The sequence below is a fragment of the Leptopilina heterotoma genome, unplaced genomic scaffold, assembly GCF_015476425.1.
Source record: "Leptopilina heterotoma isolate Lh14 unplaced genomic scaffold, ASM1547642v1 Lhet_120, whole genome shotgun sequence".
Taxonomy (NCBI): domain Eukaryota; kingdom Metazoa; phylum Arthropoda; class Insecta; order Hymenoptera; family Figitidae; genus Leptopilina; species Leptopilina heterotoma.
In genome coordinates, this window is record NW_025110838.1 from 639,672 (window position 1) to 659,218 (window position 19,547).

The 19,547-nt window shown below is 22.2% G+C and overlaps 1 protein-coding gene across 31 annotated transcripts in view; it reads left to right on the forward strand.

The window, feature by feature from the left end:
- Positions 1-19,547, forward strand: part of LOC122510024 (calcium-activated potassium channel slowpoke) — a 172,448-nt gene that overhangs the window by 104,141 nt on the left and 48,760 nt on the right. For 18 of the 31 annotated variants that reach the window (XM_043624414.1, XM_043624584.1, XM_043624433.1 and 15 more), the window contains exons 8-11: positions 73-178; positions 5,947-6,099; positions 7,872-8,027; positions 14,151-14,263. In XM_043624414.1, the coding sequence (XP_043480349.1) occupies positions 73-178; positions 5,947-6,099; positions 7,872-8,027; positions 14,151-14,263 (528 nt within the window). Of the gene's footprint in view, positions 1-72; positions 179-5,946; positions 6,100-7,871; positions 8,028-8,967; positions 9,066-14,150; positions 14,264-19,547 lie in introns of all 31 variants that reach the window. The other 13 variants (XM_043624633.1, XM_043624497.1, XM_043624490.1 and 10 more) reach the window with 3 other exon arrangements.

Sequence of the window (19,547 nt, forward strand, 5' to 3'; positions counted from 1 at the left end):
TTTTAGAAATTAAATGTTGTTTTTTATTTAAAAAGCCAAATTTCTATCATTTTGTTGGATTCGATGAAATAGGAAGCCACCAGACCTCGAACTGGAAGGACTATTCAAACGACACTTCACGACCGTCGAGTTCTTTCAGGGGACCATCATGAACCCCATTGATCTGCAGAGGGTCAAGGTGAGTCTATATAATAAGCAATAAAAAAAAGTTCGTATGCAACAAAGAAAAAAAAATTAGGAAAAGAAATAAATGAAAAAAAATGTGCACCTACCATTTGTCAACATTTTCTTTTTTGACGATAATTATTGTATTTTTCTTTTTTTTTTAATGTTGACGATCTTTTTAATACCAATGTTGTGTTTTGTCTCGTTTTCCTTGTCAGTTAGCACAATGGCAATTTTTATTAATAGTAAAGAAATAGTAATAATTTTTTTTAATACTAAATAAATTTCTCTGGTTTCATTCTCATCATTTGAAAAAATATTTTTATTTTTTTCTATGAATCATTCAGTTTGTCTGACTAATGCTGACTTTTACTACTAGTTTTTCCTTAAAGAAATTCTTCGAACTGTGATGTCTGACTAAAATTACTCTTAACACACTTTGTCTGACTATAACTGAATTGTACTACTGAAACTAAAGTAAAAACAAATTTTAGACTAGTTTGTCTGACAGTAGACGACTTTTACTACTGTTATCGTAGTTTAAAGAATTTTAATTTCGTTGCCTGACTAAAAATGTCATCAGACACAAATTTTCAGATTTGTCTGACTATAATTATACTTCACTACTGTTATAAAAAATTTAATAGTTTTTAAAACGTCTGGTTATAATTTACTTGCACTACTTAAGGAGACACCTAAGTGGAAAAATGACAAAAAAAAAATCGATTTTTTTTAAACCATATCGTTCTACTTCTTTTGCATTTAAATAATATTTTAAGTGGTTGACTATAATTGACTTATACTACTGATTTCAAATATTAGCAATATTTTAATCCACTGAATATTTTTGACTTTTCCTACTGATTTTAATTGTAAATAATATTTTAACTGTCTGACTATAATTGACTTATACTACTGATTTCAACTATGAATAATTATTAATCATTGTTTTATTTTATAATGATTTATAACTTTTAAAAATTAATTTAATTTGTCTAACTATAATTGACTTGTACTACTGATTTTAAATATTAGCAATATTTTAATGTACTGAATATTTTTGACTTTTCCTACTGATTTTAATTGCAAATAATATTTTAACTGTCTGACTATAATTGACTTATACTACTGATTTGAAAAATGAATATTTTTTAATAATTTTTTTTTATTTTATATTGATTTATAATTTAAAAAAATTAATTGATTTCGTCTGACCAAAAATTGACTTGTACCTACTGATTTTGAATAACAATATATTAATTGACTGACCATATTGACGCATACTACTGATTTCAAATATCATAAATACTTAATTCGGCTGACTATTACTAACTTCTACTACTAGTTTTAATTATGAATAGTATTTTAATCGACAATTTTTTACTACTGATTTCAATTCAGGATAAAATTTCAAGAATCTGACTATAATTGACTTTTACTACTTACACATAAATTACATTAAAAAGTATTTTCTTTCAGACAGCAGAAAAGTTATACCACTGTCTGACTATAACTCCCTTGTTCTACTTAATACTAATTAATGTAACATTTTATGATTTCAAATTTTAATATTTTCTCCGACTAAAAATCACTTTTTCTACTAATAGCAAAAAATTGTGACTTAAATTTAAAATATCTCTTCTTTCTCGGAAATTAAGAAAGAATGAAAAAGTTAAAAGAAACAATTGCACAAAATAATCAAAAAATAAAAATTGACCTCACTGCCAATTGATAAGGATTGTTTTACAAGAAAATGTTATCCAAGCATTTTTTTTTAAAAAGCAAGACATATAAGTAAAATGTTGTTCCAGGAAATGATTGTTGCCTGTATGTTTAATCCTCTGTTCCATTAAATTTTTAATAACAGATCATCATTGCAATTAATAGTAGAATTTTTTTTATAGTATTTTTTTTTATAATAAATAAAACCCTCTATATATAATGATAGACGAATTATAAATATTAAATTTAAAAAATAAACCCCCGCCCCCACCTCTCTATTATCCGCTTTTCTATTATCTCTTATTGAAATGAACCTTGTTAAGAAAAAGTGCATCAATTATATATAAATACTCGCTTATATAATATTCTTCTCGATTAAAGAAAATTGAACCTATATTTATATATAAATATGATTTTTAAATATCATGTACGTGAATTATGCATAAGCACTATAAGTACTTATATATATAAAAAATATAGAATGTACATTTTGTATTCTGAGAAAAATTCCCTCTTGAGGCTAATTTTCTAACTCGGATATAGACCCATGCCTGCTGCCGACCCAGGAGGGTAAGTGCTCGTGTTTTTGTGAAGCTTGATGTTAACGACCATTGTAGAGATAGTGATTAGCGTTAAAGTTACATAGTATACATATATATATATATATATATATATTTTAGTATTCAGTGTTTACTACCTTTTTTGGAATAAAAAGGAAGGTAGTCTGAACGTAATCGGATGAATTTTTCTTTTTTCTTTTTTGTATAATTGACAATCTAGTTTTTTCTCTCTTTCTCTCTTTTAATTAGCGTCCCCTTAGAGATATATAGGTATAACCTTTCAGAAAAACAGCATGTTAGAGCGAGCTTTTTCATGCTAGCGTTGCCAAAGCACGATGGATGTTCCTTTAAATTATTCAAATTAACGAGTTGCAATTCTTTTTTTTTTCTCGTTTCTCTACATAACTGCGAAAGGTCACTGTACAATTTTTATTAAAAAATAGTTCATTTACAGAAACTTTTTTTTGCATATCTGCAATATATGCTACAAAACCCTTTTTAATGTTAACCTAATATAAACCAACGCGGGTTTTATATTCATTTGAATTGTAAATCTGAATTTTATTCCATTCAATTCTTAAAATCCATTTGAAATATAAGGTTTTGGAAAATTGTTCGAGTCCCAGCTGCGAAAATGTTCTTTAGAATTTTACTAAAATCATTCTATATGAATTCTAGTAAATATTCTACAGAATTTCACTAGAATGATTCTATAGAATTTCAACATGAATTCTACTAAATTTTAGTGATTTTTAATAAAAAAAGAATTTAAATTTGTAAAATAATATTTTTCAACTTCATATTATTCTTTCGACAATTTTTAATAAAATTTTTAATAATAATTACATTTTCCGAGAAATTCGATTAAAATTGTATTGAAAATAATTTAAATTATGCATTGAGTTTTATTATTTATGAAAAAAATTGAATTTCTACGAAGAATTTTACTATTTTTTAACATAATTAAATTTCTGCGAAGGATTTTATTACCCTTGAAAACAATTGAATTTCTGCAATAATTTTTAACTTCTCTAAAATTAATTTTTTTTAGTGTTAACTACAATTTTTCTATAAATCCATTGTTTTTAATAATTTTTGAAAAAATTTTTTAAGAATTTTTAAATTCATTTGTTTTTAACAGAAATTCATTTTTAAATCAATTATTTAAACACAAAAAAATAATTTATTAAATATTTGAATATTTCTTAAAATTGAATTTTTATAAAGAATTTAATCAACAAATTTTTAAATAATTAAATTCGTTTGACGAATTTAAATAAAATTTTTAAGAATAATTACATTTATCGAGGAATTCGATTAAAATTTTATTAAAAATAATTGAAATTCTTCGATGAGTTTTACTATTTATGAAAATAATTAAATTGCTAAAAAGAATTTTTTATTTAGAAAAATAATTGAATTCCTGTAAAAATGTTATTATTTATAAATATAATTGAATTATATTGCGAAGAAATTTATAAAAAATTTATAAATAATTGAATTTCTGGGAAATTTTAATTATTTTATGAACATAATAGATATTGAAAATCATTAAATTGAGGGAAATTTTTGAAAATAATTGAAATTTTGCCAAGAATTTTATTAAAATTTTTGAATTTTGAAGAAGAATTTTATTATTTATAAAAATAATTGAAATTTTGACGAGAATTTTTAAGATTTTTTGAACATAATTGATTTTCTGCTAAGAATATTATTACTTTTGAAAATAATTAAATTTTGCAATCATTTGTAATTGTAATTTCTCTAAAATTTTCCAAATTCTATAGAACTTTTTCAGCAGGGGTTGTAAATTTATAATTATGAATTTATTGTTCTTTATTTAAAGCAGAAAGAAGATTAAATGTTTTGTTTAAAAAAAAGCTTTTTTGTATTAAAAAAATATTTATTTACTATAATCTACTGCAATATTACCTTATAAAGTTAATTTAATAATATTTGAATCGAATAAAAATATTGTATAATATCTGAACTAAATAAAATTATTGTATTAATATTTTAAATAAATAAAAATATTACTATAAAAATTTTAATAATTGAAATAATCATAATATTAATATTACTAATAATATTTTTAAATATCATTATTTAAATATTGAATTGAATCGAATTAAAGCGAATCGAATTGAATTGAATAGAAATTAAATTAAAATTGGAAATTCAAAAGTAAAAAAAAGACTTAAATAAAAAAAATTCAAATTAAAAAAATTGAATAGACTTGAGAAAAGAAATTGAATTAAAAAAACATTAAAAATTTGTTCTATTTAGAATTTTTTAAACAATTTTTAGTGAAAAGATATAAAAATAAAAGAAATTGATCAGTGATCTTCTGCATTGAGAATTAAATTTTTGTAAATACCCTCTATATGTAATGATAATTTAGAAACAGAAGCAAAAGTCCTTTCTAGGCCGTGAATTATTACTCTATCGAATGTAAGTTAAAAATTTGCATATATATATATATTAGTTATTTTTAAAAAAATACTTTTAATAGTGTTTATTTAAATAGTCTTCCTTATGTTCCTATTGAAAGTATTGTTATATTTATAACCTAGAAAAAAATTGTATTTTAATTATTCTATAGTAGAAAATTTATATTATTGTAAGCTTTGATAAGTAATTGACAGCTTTTCATTATTGCTCGAAAATCTACCATATATATCAACATATATACCTCGACAAATTCCAAAATGAAAAAAAAAAATTTATGGCACTCGGAAAGCATGACACATCACCAACAAATATAATTCCAGTACATATAAATATTATATAATTACCCAGAAAAACAAGGCGAGAATTTTCCATTATGTATTAATTTCTTCAAATATTTTCTTCTGTTTGTTTTTGTTTCTTTCGATATTTTTTACAATATCGTCTCTCTGATAAATTTTCTTTAGGAATTTAAATTTTTCTACCGAAAGTTTCACTCTTACCTTTTACCATTTCACTTCCACCACGTGATATTTATCCTGTAATATATTTTTGTAGTGAAAGAATTTAAAATTCCGTTTTGAAATACAAAAAATTAAATATTAAATTAAATTAATTGACATGATCATTTAATTAAATTTATTGAATTGAATATTTAATTAAATTTATTGAATTGAATATTTTTTGAAGTGATTTAATTGAATATTGATTTGAATCGATTGAATTAAATATTAAATTGATTGAGATGAAAATTTAACTTAAATTGATTTTTATAAATATTTAATTGAATTGAATTAATAATTATTTGAAATGGCACCATTTCTATTAATTAAATTATTCACTGTAAAAATTAGCGATTTATTGCATTAATTTAAAATTGAATTTCGCAGATTTGAAAAAAATAAATTCTTTCATTATTAATGCAAAAATTTTTTATTCTTAAATTTTTATCAAATTATATTTTTTTTAAATTATTAAATTAGAAAATTTTATAAAATATTTGAATTTAAAATTGAAGGGCAGTGTAAAACAACGATTGTCACTTTTTTAGGTACACGAAGCTGATGCGTGTTTGGTTTTGGCCAACAAGTACTGCCAGGATCCGGACGCGGAGGATGCAGCGAACATCATGCGAGTCATCTCCATAAAAAATTATTCAGACGACATCCGTGTTATCATTCAGCTCATGCAGTATCATAATAAGGTATCATTTACTATTTATTTACTATTTATATTTACTATTTATATTTACTATTTATATTTACTATTCATTATATATTTGAAAAAACACTATTTTTTTAAAGAAAAAATGTAATTTAAATAAATATGTTTAAAAATGTGTTTAGAATTTTTTTTTTACAAATTTAAAGTTCTAAACAAGGAAAATTAAATTTTCTAACTATGTAAAAGAAAAATTTCTGATAAATTCTATGCGTGCTTCAAAAAAAAAGTTGTCTTACTAGGATCAAATTTAACTTGAATTTAAGTAATTTAAAAAGTATGATTGGAAGTTGACTTATACTACTGCTAGATGCGAAATAATTTTGTTTTTTTTACAAAATTAACAGAAAGTTGCAACATCTTTTTTTTAATAAAACTGTATTTTGCAGCTAATAATGTAACGAACTATGAAAAATAAAATAGAAAATCTTACAATAGATCGACTTGTACTATTGAAAAAAAAACAATTAAGTCAGACAATGGAGTGCTTGCACTACTGAAAAATAAACTAGAAAGTATGCCAATAGAGTGACTTGTACTACTGATTTTTCGATATGATTCCGCCTGACTAAACTTTTTTTTTTACTACTTGTAAGATTTACACAAAAAAACTGAAAAACTTGGAGAAAAAATAAAAAGACTTTCTGAATATTGACTTGTACTACTGCAGATTGTAAAATTATTTCGTCTGACTAAAATATTCTGATACTACTTAGAAAATTTACTGTAACTAATTTAAAAAGGTAGAGTAAAAAGCAAAAGAGGCAGACTGTAGATTGACTTATACTACTGCAGGATAAAAATAAAAATGTCTGACTGTAGATTGACTTATACTACTGCAGGATAAAATAAAAATGGCTGACTATAGATTGACTTATACTACTGCAGGATAAAATAAAAATGGCTGACTACAGATTGACTTATACTACTGCATGATAAACATAAAATGGCTGACTATAATTGACCCACACTACTGCAGGATACGAATTATTTTCGTCTGACGCAAACAATTATTGTGCCTCAACTCACAAAACTTACTGTTTGACTGTAGAGTGACTTTAAATTCTAAAGAGTATAAAATAATCCCGTCTGACTATAAATTCTGTTGTTGTTAATATAAAATTGCAAATATATATACAAAATTACATTTTTGCAAGTAGAAGTACAAAAGTTTACGTCAGATGAAAATATTTCGTACCCCGCAGGAGTATAAGTCAATTTATAGTCAGCCATTTTATATTTTTCTGCAGTGATATAAGTCAATATACAGTCAGACAGTAATACACAAAGTTATTCCAAAGAATAAAAAATAATAATTCTGACTAAAGGCTGACTTATACTACTGCAAGAGCCAAAAAAATGTATAAATTGTCTGACTATAGATTGACTTATACTACTGTTGGTTATAAATTAATTTCCCCTGACAAAATTTTTATTCTTCTATACTTAGAAAGTTATTTATTACTATTTGTTAGAATATCGTCTGACTAAAACTGCCCTTTACTACTAGTTCTGAAAAAAATAAAATAAATATCAAAGAAAAAGGAAAAATAAAGTTTAACTGATAACTAAAAAAAAACTATATTTCCAAATTATTTTTTTTTCTCTTTTCCCACATATTCCCTTTTATTAACAAAATAAAATTCTTTTCAAAAATTCTTTATATTTTCAATTGAAAAAATTTATAATTTTTGTACATTTTATTTTAATTTATTGAAAAAAATATCAGTAAAAATTTAATTTTTTCATTTCAAGGCCTATTTATTAAACATTCCATCGTGGGACTGGAAGCAGGGTGACGATGTGATTTGTCTAGCGGAACTAAAATTGGGTTTCATCGCTCAGTCCTGTTTAGCGCCAGGATTCAGTACAATGATGGCTAATCTCTTTGCCATGCGTTCCTTTAAGACGGTCAGTACAAATTGTCCTTCTATTTATTTCTATAATTATATACAGATAATATTTTTATTTAATATACAATTTTTATTTATTTCATATTATATAATTTCTATTTGTTTAATATATAATTTCTATTTATTTCATATAATTTCTATTTGTCTAACATAATTATACAATAATATTATATTTAAAAAAAAAAATTGATTCCGCTATCTTCTATGCATGTGCGCGAGTAAAATGCGATTTTTAAATTAACTTCTTTTTTTATTTTTATTTTAAAACATTGTGAAACACTTCACAGTAAGCGAACATTGTCGATTGTTATAAATAATTATTTTAGTTCAATGTATTTTATTTGGGAAATATTTTTTGTTAGTAAGTTTTTAAAATTAGAATTTTTTAAATCAGAATTTTTTAAATTTGTAAAATTAACTCTTCAATTTATTTACTATATTTTTTTACCTCATTATTATTTACTTTATTATCGTTTACTTTAATTCCATTTACTTTATTTATATTTATTCAATTCTTATTGACTTAATTACTATTTTCTTTCTTATTTTTTAATCTATTTTCATTTTCTTTGTTTTATTTTACTTTATTATTATCATTACCAAAATTACTAGGTATTTATTATTATTAAAATTATTATTTTTGTCAATTTTTTTTATTTCAATTATTATATTTCTATTACTGTTTCCCTAATAAAAATACTAATATTTTCAAAAATATATAAAAATATTAGTAAAAATTTGCTAAAATTAGAGAAAATTAATAAAATAATAAAAATTAAGAAAAAAAAAAAATAAAATAAAGTGGAAAAATAAAAGTTTCCATATAAATGAAAAATAAATCGCTTCACTGTGAATGTGTCGCACGTGAAAAACATGCATAGGCGCGCGTGTAATTTAGAAAATGGTTGGTTGATTGGTATCAGTCGCCCAATATACAGGCTTGGCAGAATGACTATCTACGAGGAACCGGAATGGAGATGTACACCGAGACACTGAGCCCAACCTTCATTGGAATGCCCTTTGCCAAAGCAACTGAGTAAGTCGGTTCATAAAAAAAGCCAAAAAAATACAAAAAAAAAAAAAATTTGACATCCAGCAGAGTGTAAATTTTTCCGTTTCAAGAGACTCGTCCCCTGGGTGTATTTGTTTATATGCTAAAAGCCGAATGTCTGCCTTTATTTCTAAAAAAAAAAATACGACAAGCAAATTACAAAACAATAATCCAACACTTTTTTCTGTATCACAATTTATAATTTGTTAAATTTATTTTAACTTGATTGTGAAAAATTTATATTTCATTTTTCACTGAATTATAGAAGTTTATTCTTTTTAAGAACTATTTTTTACTGAATTAAATTTTTTTTATATTTTTATGAGACTATTTTTTACTTAATTTGCAAATATTTAGACTTTGAGAAATTATTTTAATTGAATTGCAAAAATTTAGATTTTTAGGATTTATTTTAACTAAGTTACAAAAATTTATACTTTTTAGAATTTATTTTAACTGATTGTGAATTGAAATTAACTTTTGTATTTAACATCGAAATTTATCGTTGACAATAATTTGGCATCGTTTCAAAATTAAATTTGAGTTTTACATAATAATATTATATCAATTATAGTAGAAAAATTTAATAATTTCAGAAAGCTATCATTATCCAATTTTTGTTGTACGATAAAAAGTTAAAAATTAGTTCTAAAAAATAAAAAAAAAATATAATTGTTATTTAATATTAATTATTTTTTAAAATAATAGTTTCAAAATGTATAATTATTTGTTTATTTCTTTAAATAATAAACGGGACGATTTTTTTTTAATTAGTAAATAATATTTTTTAAATAATATTTTTCCATTTTTCTCCCCCAAGTATAAAATAATATTCATAAATAAATAATTTTTTAAAAATTTAAACAAATGTTTATAAATGTTAGATAAATTTGTTTTGTATCAAAAATTAAGTTATAATAAAATTACCCCTAATAAATAAAATATTAAAATTACCATAATTCTTTTCAATAATTTGAATTTTTAACATTTTTAAATTCTCAATAGAATAAAATATTTTTGTACTGATATTTTTGTTAAAATATTTTAGTTAAGATATTTTTTGTTAAAACATTTTAATAAATATTTTTGTTAAAATATTTTAGTTATGATATTTTTGTTAAAATATTTTAGTTATGATATTTTTGTTTAAATATTTTAGTTATGATATTTTTGTTAAAATATTTTGTTATAAATATTTTTGTTAAAATGTTTTAGTAAAAGTATTTCAGTAAAATGTTTTAGTAAAAATATTTCAGTAAAATTGTTTTTGCAAAAATATTTTTGTAAATACCGAAAATAAAATGTGTGCTGTTTTAAAATACTGACAGAAGCAAGAAAAAAAATGTAATAATAAAAAAGCAGCCTGGCTATTATTATTAATTTTTTTTTCGTTCATTAAAGAAGCGCATGCTATGTGTTTGGTTTTCGATTGTGTTTATTTGGATTGTGATTAACACGAGCTTCAGTTCTATATATATTTATAAATAATTACTAATATATATATATAATCGGACAGTCTCTTGATTCGGTTTGAAAAAAATAAGGGATGAAGCTTCGCCTCGCCTATGTCTCTCACTACGCTCCACTCCGCTATATATGAACCTCTTTTTTATGAACGTGTCAACAATGTATAAACCGTATTTGTGCTACACCTAATCAATGTAACCACCCTATCATTGCTTCAGTAACTTCAGTACTATTATATATTATATATACATATATATATATAAATATTTATATATATTTCTTCACATATATAATATTCTTTAAGATGCTCTTTGATATTAATATATAATGTCGATTAATAAATTATTATTAATATATAAATATCGACAAGAGATGAATATAAGTTTTATAATCTCACTAATTCCTGTATAAGGTGCAGACGTGATGCAGGTTAAAGTAAGTTTATGTATAATATTGATCAAACCTTCTTCTGCTTTTCAAATCTATTTCAACTTTTTAATGATACTTCTATAGATCGAATCGAGAAAGATTGCTTAGAAAGCAGGAAAAGAAAAAAATAATTTTTTTTCTACAAGTAAAAAATTTATATATTTATAATTTTATAATAGACAAAAATATTTATTTCTAGGACGGGACAATGTGTGATAAAATAGTATATGAAAATACACAATATATTAGAAAGGTTTTTTTTCTTGACTGAAATTAAAATGAAAGCGGGGTAAAAGGAGTTTTTTTTTTTTTTTTTTGTTTTTTGAGGGTGGGATGTGAACGAAAATAAAAGAATTATTCAAGCTCAATCGATAAATGATGAGAGATGCGAATGAGAAATGCATTCTAGTGGGAATTCATCGGGTTTTGAATTCCATTATTAGGAACATCCTTATGTATATATGCCGGGGATATTCGAATTAATCAATTGTGGAAAAGCCAGCATCACACGACCAATATTACAACAGACATTGTTAAATCTAGGCCAATAGGGAAAATATTAATTACATAATCTAAAGAAATTCGCTTTTTTCCCCTAGTAATTTTGTTTATTCATTTTTCTTTTATTTTTCTAGTGATTTAGTAATAATTAATTAATTTTAAAATAATTAATTTTATATTAAGAAAATCATGGTTTTTTTAAAATAATTTTTTGATTAATTTTTAATTAGTAAAAATAATAATTATTTTTCCATAGATTTATTATAAACTTTGTATAGATTTTTTATCAGGGGGTCCATTATTTTCAAAGTCTAAATAATAAAAGTTGAAATTAAATGTTGACTTTTATTTTTATTTTTACTCTCACTTTGAAAGTTTTTTTGTTTACACCTCTACTTTCACTTTAACAAATTTTCATTCTTACATTTATTTTCACTTATACTTTGATAGAAGTTAATTTTCACTTTTATTTGTATTTTTACTTTGACAAAATTTTAATTTCACTTTCGCTATAATTTTCACTTTCAAAAACAAAATGAATCTAAAAGAATCCATCAAAGTGTAAATAAAAGGAAAATAAAAGAAATCTGGCATATAGTGATAGTAAAATTGAAAATAAAAGTGAAAATGAAAGTGAGAATGTAAGTGATAATGAAATTGAAAATGAAAGTGAAAATATAAGTGAAATTAAATAATCGATTCCCAGTTTATTTTGCAATAGATTTTTATTATCTGTATAAACATTTTTCATTTAATTTATTTTGACCTAGATTGTTTATTAACTTTGTATAAATTTTTATATTTATTTATTTTGGGTATTTTTATTAAATGTATAAAAATTATTATTTAATTTCTTTTGTCACAGATTTTGATTAATTTTGAATAAATTTTTATTAAATTAATTCTTTTTACTATAGACCTCCATTAATTGTGGATAAATTTTTTAATGAGTAAATTCGCATTTATATTTTTTTTAACAACTGTGTATAAATTTTTATTCAATTTATTTTGTCATTGATTTTTATTAACTGTGAATAAATTTTTTAATAAGTACTTTTGAGTAGATATTTTTATAAATTATTCTTAATTCTTTTATGAATTCATAACTTTTTTATTTTAATCGAACACGATTTTTAATTAATGTTAATCTTTTAATTCATGAGAGTAAATTTAAAAACGAACTTATTTTTTTCATTCGTATTTATTACTTTTTTATATTTTTCTTTCTTTACTTTTTTCTTTGTTTTTTTCTTTATATTCTTATTTACTTTTTTTATTTATTATTTTATTGAATTATTTATGAATTATTTATTTTTTCTGAAATAAAACAAAAATTTAATAATCTTGAATATTTTGTAAAAATTTTTGAAGGAAAACGTGTCTACTTAGAGGGGAAAAATATTAAGCGAAGCATAATTGAACCGTGCCAGCTGCTACCAGTTTTTTTTATTTTTTAAAGAATTGTCAATTTTTTTTCACTAGAAATAGAAACTGTGTCAGTGACTAAGCCTACACAGAGAGTTATTTAAAATGAAATTGTTTTTTGAAAACCACATTTTTTTTATTTACTTACGATTTTATTTTTTATTGTAAGTATTTTTCATTCATCGATAAAAATCAAACACTTTCTTACTAATTTTATTAAAGAATTGTAATATAATACCTAAAAAATGGTATTATTACAAAATTCTTTGCAATTTTCAAGAAACTTTATTAGAAATGAGAATTTTTGAAAATTTAATTCACCAAACTAAATTAAAGTTTAACGAAACTGGAAATTGATTTTAGCAAAATATTTTAGAATACTATTTTAGAAAAATGTTTGAGAATAATATTTTAGAAAAATAGTTTAGAATAATATTTTAGAAAAATATTTTAGAAACATATTTTAGAAAAATATTTTTTAATAATATTATATAGAAAAAAATTGATAGATACAAAAAAAAGAATAAATCAGTATAAATTTTTTTCTTCGTAATAAAAAGAGGCAGGGAACATACTAATTAACACATTATTTACGCAGGTAATTTTTTTTCTTTCAATCCAGGTCAAAAGATACGACAAGATGACGATAATTCTTCATCATCAATATTTAATTGACTAAAATTTAATTTCAGAAATATTTTACCTCTTCCACGTGGGGAACAAAAGAAAACTTAAAATCACAAAGATTTTTATTTTCTCTATTATTCAGAGTGCGCAGGAATATTTTTTCCCCAACAAATCAAACAACATTTTACTATTATTTTTATGTATTTTTTATTGAACAATTTTTTCCCCACAATAAAACAAAGTTTTAGGAAAATGTTTATTTCTAGAAAAATATTTCCCCACATTAAAACAACTTTTTAGGAAAATGTATTTTTTTTTTTAGAAAAATTGGAACAAAGGAGTCAAAAATACAATTTCAGTTAAAAAAAATGAGAAGAAAAAATTGTTTTCTGCCAAAAATTCCTCCTGGACTGGTGATTAATTTTTAATTTAGGTTTTATTTTTGGCTTCTTTCAAAAAATGTGGAAAGGGTTTTTAAAATTTTCTTTTAGAAAACCAAAAAAAAAAAAAAAAAAACAATAATTTTGTCGGCAAAAAAAAAAAAATAATAAAAAATAATTAGTGAGCGAGAGCAGGTATTTTTTTGACGGTCGATGACGTGGAGGTTGGTTGGTGTTTCAGTCGCCGGACACTCAAGCGTGGCAGAATGATTACCTGCAGGGCACTGGCTGCGAGATGTACACGGAAACCCTCTCCCCGTCCTTTACCGGGATGACATTTCCCCAAGCCAGCGAGTAAGTTCTCGCTGCCACCGGCTGCCACACATGCAAACTTACCCCCAATTTTTTTCTCTCTCTCACTCACTCACTCACTCACTCTCTTTTTCTCTCTCTTTTTTCACATTGACTTACACAAATTTTCACACTCTTACACTCTCACTTTCCTCTTTTTTTTCTCTCTCTCTCTCTCTCTATATCTATTTATTTTTTTACTGTCTCGAGCCTCCGACACATAGCACAAAAACGTGACAATGTTATACATAATGCATCAACAAAACGTTTTTTGACCTCCGGAGATTTTTTTTTTCGCCTGGCACCATATATGTATATACATATATAGTTGGACTTATTTCTTATTCTTATTCCTTTTCTTCTTCATTGTTCTTTATTTATTTTTTTTTTTGTACTTTTGTGTAGAGTTTTCTCGTTAAGAAAATTTATTTGTCGATATGATTTTTTTTTGTTCGGGGCAGTTTTTTTTTAGTTTAGTACATGGATGCATTTTACTAGGGGACGGGTGTAAAACAAAGAATTAGACCCTGGGAAGAATTTAAAAATAATTTTTTTTCGGTCTATTCGTATTAGGAAATGTAATTTTTTTCGTTTAATTGGGATTTTAATTAAAATTTTAATTTAATTTTATGCTAGAATCATACTTTACTGTGGAACTTGTGCCTAAAATTTTAAAGTAAACTTGTATTTAAAATTTTTTATTTTAAACTAAAATTGTAATTTAATTCTAAACTAAATTTGTATTTTAATTTTAAAATTAAACGCATATTTAAAAATTAAAATATTTAATTTTAAACTTAAATTGTATTTTAAACTTAAGTTGTATTTTAATTTTAAACGAAACGTGTATTTAAAATTTTTAATTTGAAACTGACTTTTTATTATTTTAAAATTTAAACTAAACTTCTACTTAAAATTTTTAACTAAATTTGTATTTAATATTTCTAATTGTATCCTAAATTGGTATTTTAATTTAAAAATAAACTTGTATTTAAAATTTTTATATTAAACTAAAATTGTATTTTAATTTTAATCTGAAATTCTACTTAAAATTTTAAACTGAGTTTTTATTTTAAATTTTATACTAAAATTCTATCTAAAATTTTAAACGAAACGTGTATTTAAAATTTAAAATTTTAACTTAAAATTTCATTTTAATTTTAAAATTAACTTGTATTTTAATTTTAAACTAAACTTGTATTTTAATTTTAAATTAAAATTTTAGATTAATTTTAAATTAAAATTTTGGATTAATTTGAAATTATACTTTCATTAAAATTAAAATTCTAGTTAAATTGTATTTCGATTTTAAAGTAAAATTTGTATTTTAATTTTGCACTAAAATTGTAGATATTTCAATTGCAAACTAAAATTATATTTCAATTTTAAATTAAAAGTCTAGTCTGAAATTAAATGCTATTTTAATTATAATTAAAATTTCAGTTAAATTGTAAAGTAGAATAAAAATTAAAATATTATTTAAGTTTAAAATTAAAATATTATTTAAGTTTAAAATTAAAATTGTTCAACTAAATTAAAAGTATAATTAGACTAATTAATATGTTATTAAACTATTGAATATTATCATTAATTTAATGAACTAAAATAATTAATTTAATTAACAAATAAATTTTCTCACATCAAGTCAATTGAAGTTCAAATCAATAAATTTTATTTTATTAAAAAAATTTAACTGGAATGACTTTAAATAAATAAATAAATTTCACTTAAATTAATTTAAATAAAAAATTGAATCAAAATTTTAATTAAAAAAAAATTGGCAAATTGTAGTTGAAGTCGGAGTGGGGAGATAAGAGTGAGAAGGACTTTAAGAAGAAACTTAATTTGTTTAATTTTGTTTTTATTCAGTAGAATAACTCTTTAGGACTTTTTAGACGACATTTTTCTGACTTTTTTTTAAAAACGTTTTTTCTTCTGGAAAATAGAACAGAGTTTGTCAAAAATACAATTTCACTTAAGAAATTTAAATTAAGAAAAAAAAAAAAATTTATGTACCTAATATTAAAATTTTTACTTTCATAAAAATAATAAGTTTTATTAAAATTTTAATTTAAAAATAAGAATAATTTTTATTGAAGTTTTCCGTTTACGGTTAAATTTTGCTTAAGTATTAAATATAGTAAATTGAGAAAAGTAGAAAATCTTTTTTTCCTGAAAAAAGGAAATTAATATTAGAGCATCTTACCCTAGAAATCAAAAGAAAACAAAAAAAAAATCCTAATTTTTCATTTTTGGATCAAGAGTTAAAAATTTGGAAATTCCCATTTTTTCCTAAATTAAAAAAATCATTATTTACTGCTAACTTCATGCAAATTCTCTAATTATATTACAAAGAGAAATAACGAAAATCTTTTTTTATTTTGTGGGTTTTTTTTTCACCTTAACACAGAGCAAATTTTATTACCCGTCCCCTTATTATTATATGCATTTGTGAGTAAGTGTGTGTGTGTGTGTGTATTTTAGGGGTTCAAAAAATCCATATAATTATTAACAATTTTCTCCTTTCTCTGTACTCGCATGCCTGCTGCTCTCTCTACGTTTTTCTGAAAAAAACGTATAACACTTATTTAAAAAATTTCAAAACAAAAAAGGATAAGCTCATTTTTGGTAATAAAAGGAGGCCTCTTAGTTTTTTCTCTTGCACCTTACAATTTCGAATATTATCATAAATAGATTTTATTAGATTATAATACACTTAATTTCTAATTATATAAATAATTATTTGATGGAAATAATTATTTCCTTCGTTTATAATTTGATAATTTTACAATTAGTAATATTTTCATATATAAATAATCTGTTTAAAAAAAATATATATATTTTTCGTATAGAATTGCACACAATTTTAATGCTGGATAATATTTTTTTAAATCATTAATAGAAAAATATGTCAATGCACTGTAAATGCACTCGTATTGCACTATACTGTTAGAAATTTTTTTTGTCACTAATTGTAGAATCATAAAAAAATTACTAATTATTGTTTTTTAACAATGTATTATTTATTGAATTTTCAACCATACGAATTTTTGGTTTTCTGTTTAATTGAAAATTCGACTGAGAAATAAAATTTAATAATTAGGTTGATAAATAATTTATTTTTTATACAATAAATATAATAATATTATAAAAAATGAATATTTTCTAATTATAAATTATTATTTATATTATTTCGTGTATAATAGGTAAATATATGCATAAAGTAATTTAATAGTAAATGGTTAAATTTTTCTCGTTTGTACTTTTTTCTTAATATAGAAAAAGAATAAGAGAACAATAAAAGTTTCTAGCAGTGCACAAGGATAGTTGGATTTGGTTGAAGGTTTGATTTAATTTTTGGCACACTTCTGAATCACCAATTATTTCGTTTGCGTGTGTGGGAGTATTAAGCCTATATAAAATATATTCCCGTTCTTTTTTTTAGACATAATCTCCTTTAGATATAGTTTTTAATTCTCATCCGTAACCTTCTGTCATAATTATCCCTCTAGTATACGAATTCACATATTTTGCGAATTATTTTTTTATTAATAATTTTTTTAAATATTTTTATTAAAAGTTTTTTTTTAAATTAGTAGTAAGACATCTTTTATCTTTAATTAATAATATTATTATTTATAATATAAATATATAATATTATTTATATTATTATTAAATAATTGTATTTAATAATTAAATATTGTATTAATATTTAATACTATAATAAATATTATAATTATTGTCCTATTGATTATATTCTCATTAAAAAATACATAATTTTAGTTTTTTCCTGTCAACAAAATGTAGTGTTCCTTTCGCCGTTATAATGCCAGCCTAAACATGTAGATCTTAGAGCAGAGTGATAATTATTATTAATAAATAGATTGCAGCTGTTAATTTTAGAGATCTTCCGTTCTCGCATGTCTTCGCGCTTATATTGGTAACAAAATTATCATAATATTATTTCCAATAATAGAAAACAATGCCTGTTAAATATGCACCATTCAATTTTGATCATTAACATATTGTTAAGAAAAAATTAAAAAGAAAAAAAATTCATTCCTCCGCAAAATGATCAAAATTTATATTGATAAAATTAATAATTATATATCCATATTATCAATTAAGGAATTAATTATTATTTATGACTAAATTAATTTATTAGTTATTATAAAATTAATTAAATAATTGTAATAAAAAGTAATTAAAGTTTGGTACAAAAAAATTAAAGTTTGTGAAAAAAGTGAAAAAAAGTCTGGGACAAAATTAATTGAAGTTTCTGATAAAATTAATGACATTTTTGTGACAAAATTAATTCAAGTTTGGAACTAAATTAATACAAGTTTGGGAAAAAATAATTAAAGTTTGCTAAAAAATAATTAAAGATTGTTTCCAAAAGTACTATAAATTTGTGACAAAATTAATTGGAATTTGTAGCAAAAATAGAAAACAAGTTCGTGACAAAATTATATAATGTTTCTGTCAAAAGTAATTAAAGTTTTCCAATAAAATTGACTAAAGTTTATACTTTTTAAAAACATTTAATTTTAAATTTCGATGTAAAATTGAACCGAAAGTTAAAGTTTAACGTTCGCGAAAAAAAATGTTTTGTACAATTTTAAAAGAAATAACTGGTTTGAAACAAAAAAACAAAAAAATACTGTTTAAAAAAAACCAAAACATTTTTAAAACAAACGATTAATAATGATATTAATCAATTTTTGATTAAATTTAATTATCAAACACAACATTGCATGCGATAAATTTGATATGTTTCTCACGCCATATTTCTGCATTTGCTTTCGCTATTATTGTTTGTGCATTTAGTGAAAATAAATAGTGTCGCATTTGATTAAAAAAAAAAAAATTCAAAAACATAGATTAATCATTTAATCGACAATTATACAAATAAATCTTATTACTTCTGTTTCACACAACATCGAATTACAACTTCTTATTGATAAAATACAGGTTTGTTCACAAATCATTTACGCAGACAATACAAAAAATTTTTTTTTTGTTATAATTCAACTCTTCAAATATACACTTTAAAAAATATTTTACAAAAATTTTTTTATTTTTATTTTGTAGTTTAAATGAAAAACATTCTTTTTTCAAAAACATACACAATTTTTTTCACTGTGTTGTCTCTTTTTCCTAGTAAAGTTTAACATAAATATTATTTGTTATTTTCCTGCGGAAAAATTAAGAATTAAATTAAGAATTAAAAACTCATTAGAAAGAGAAATTATAAACAATTTATAAGAAATTGTAAATATTTTAATTA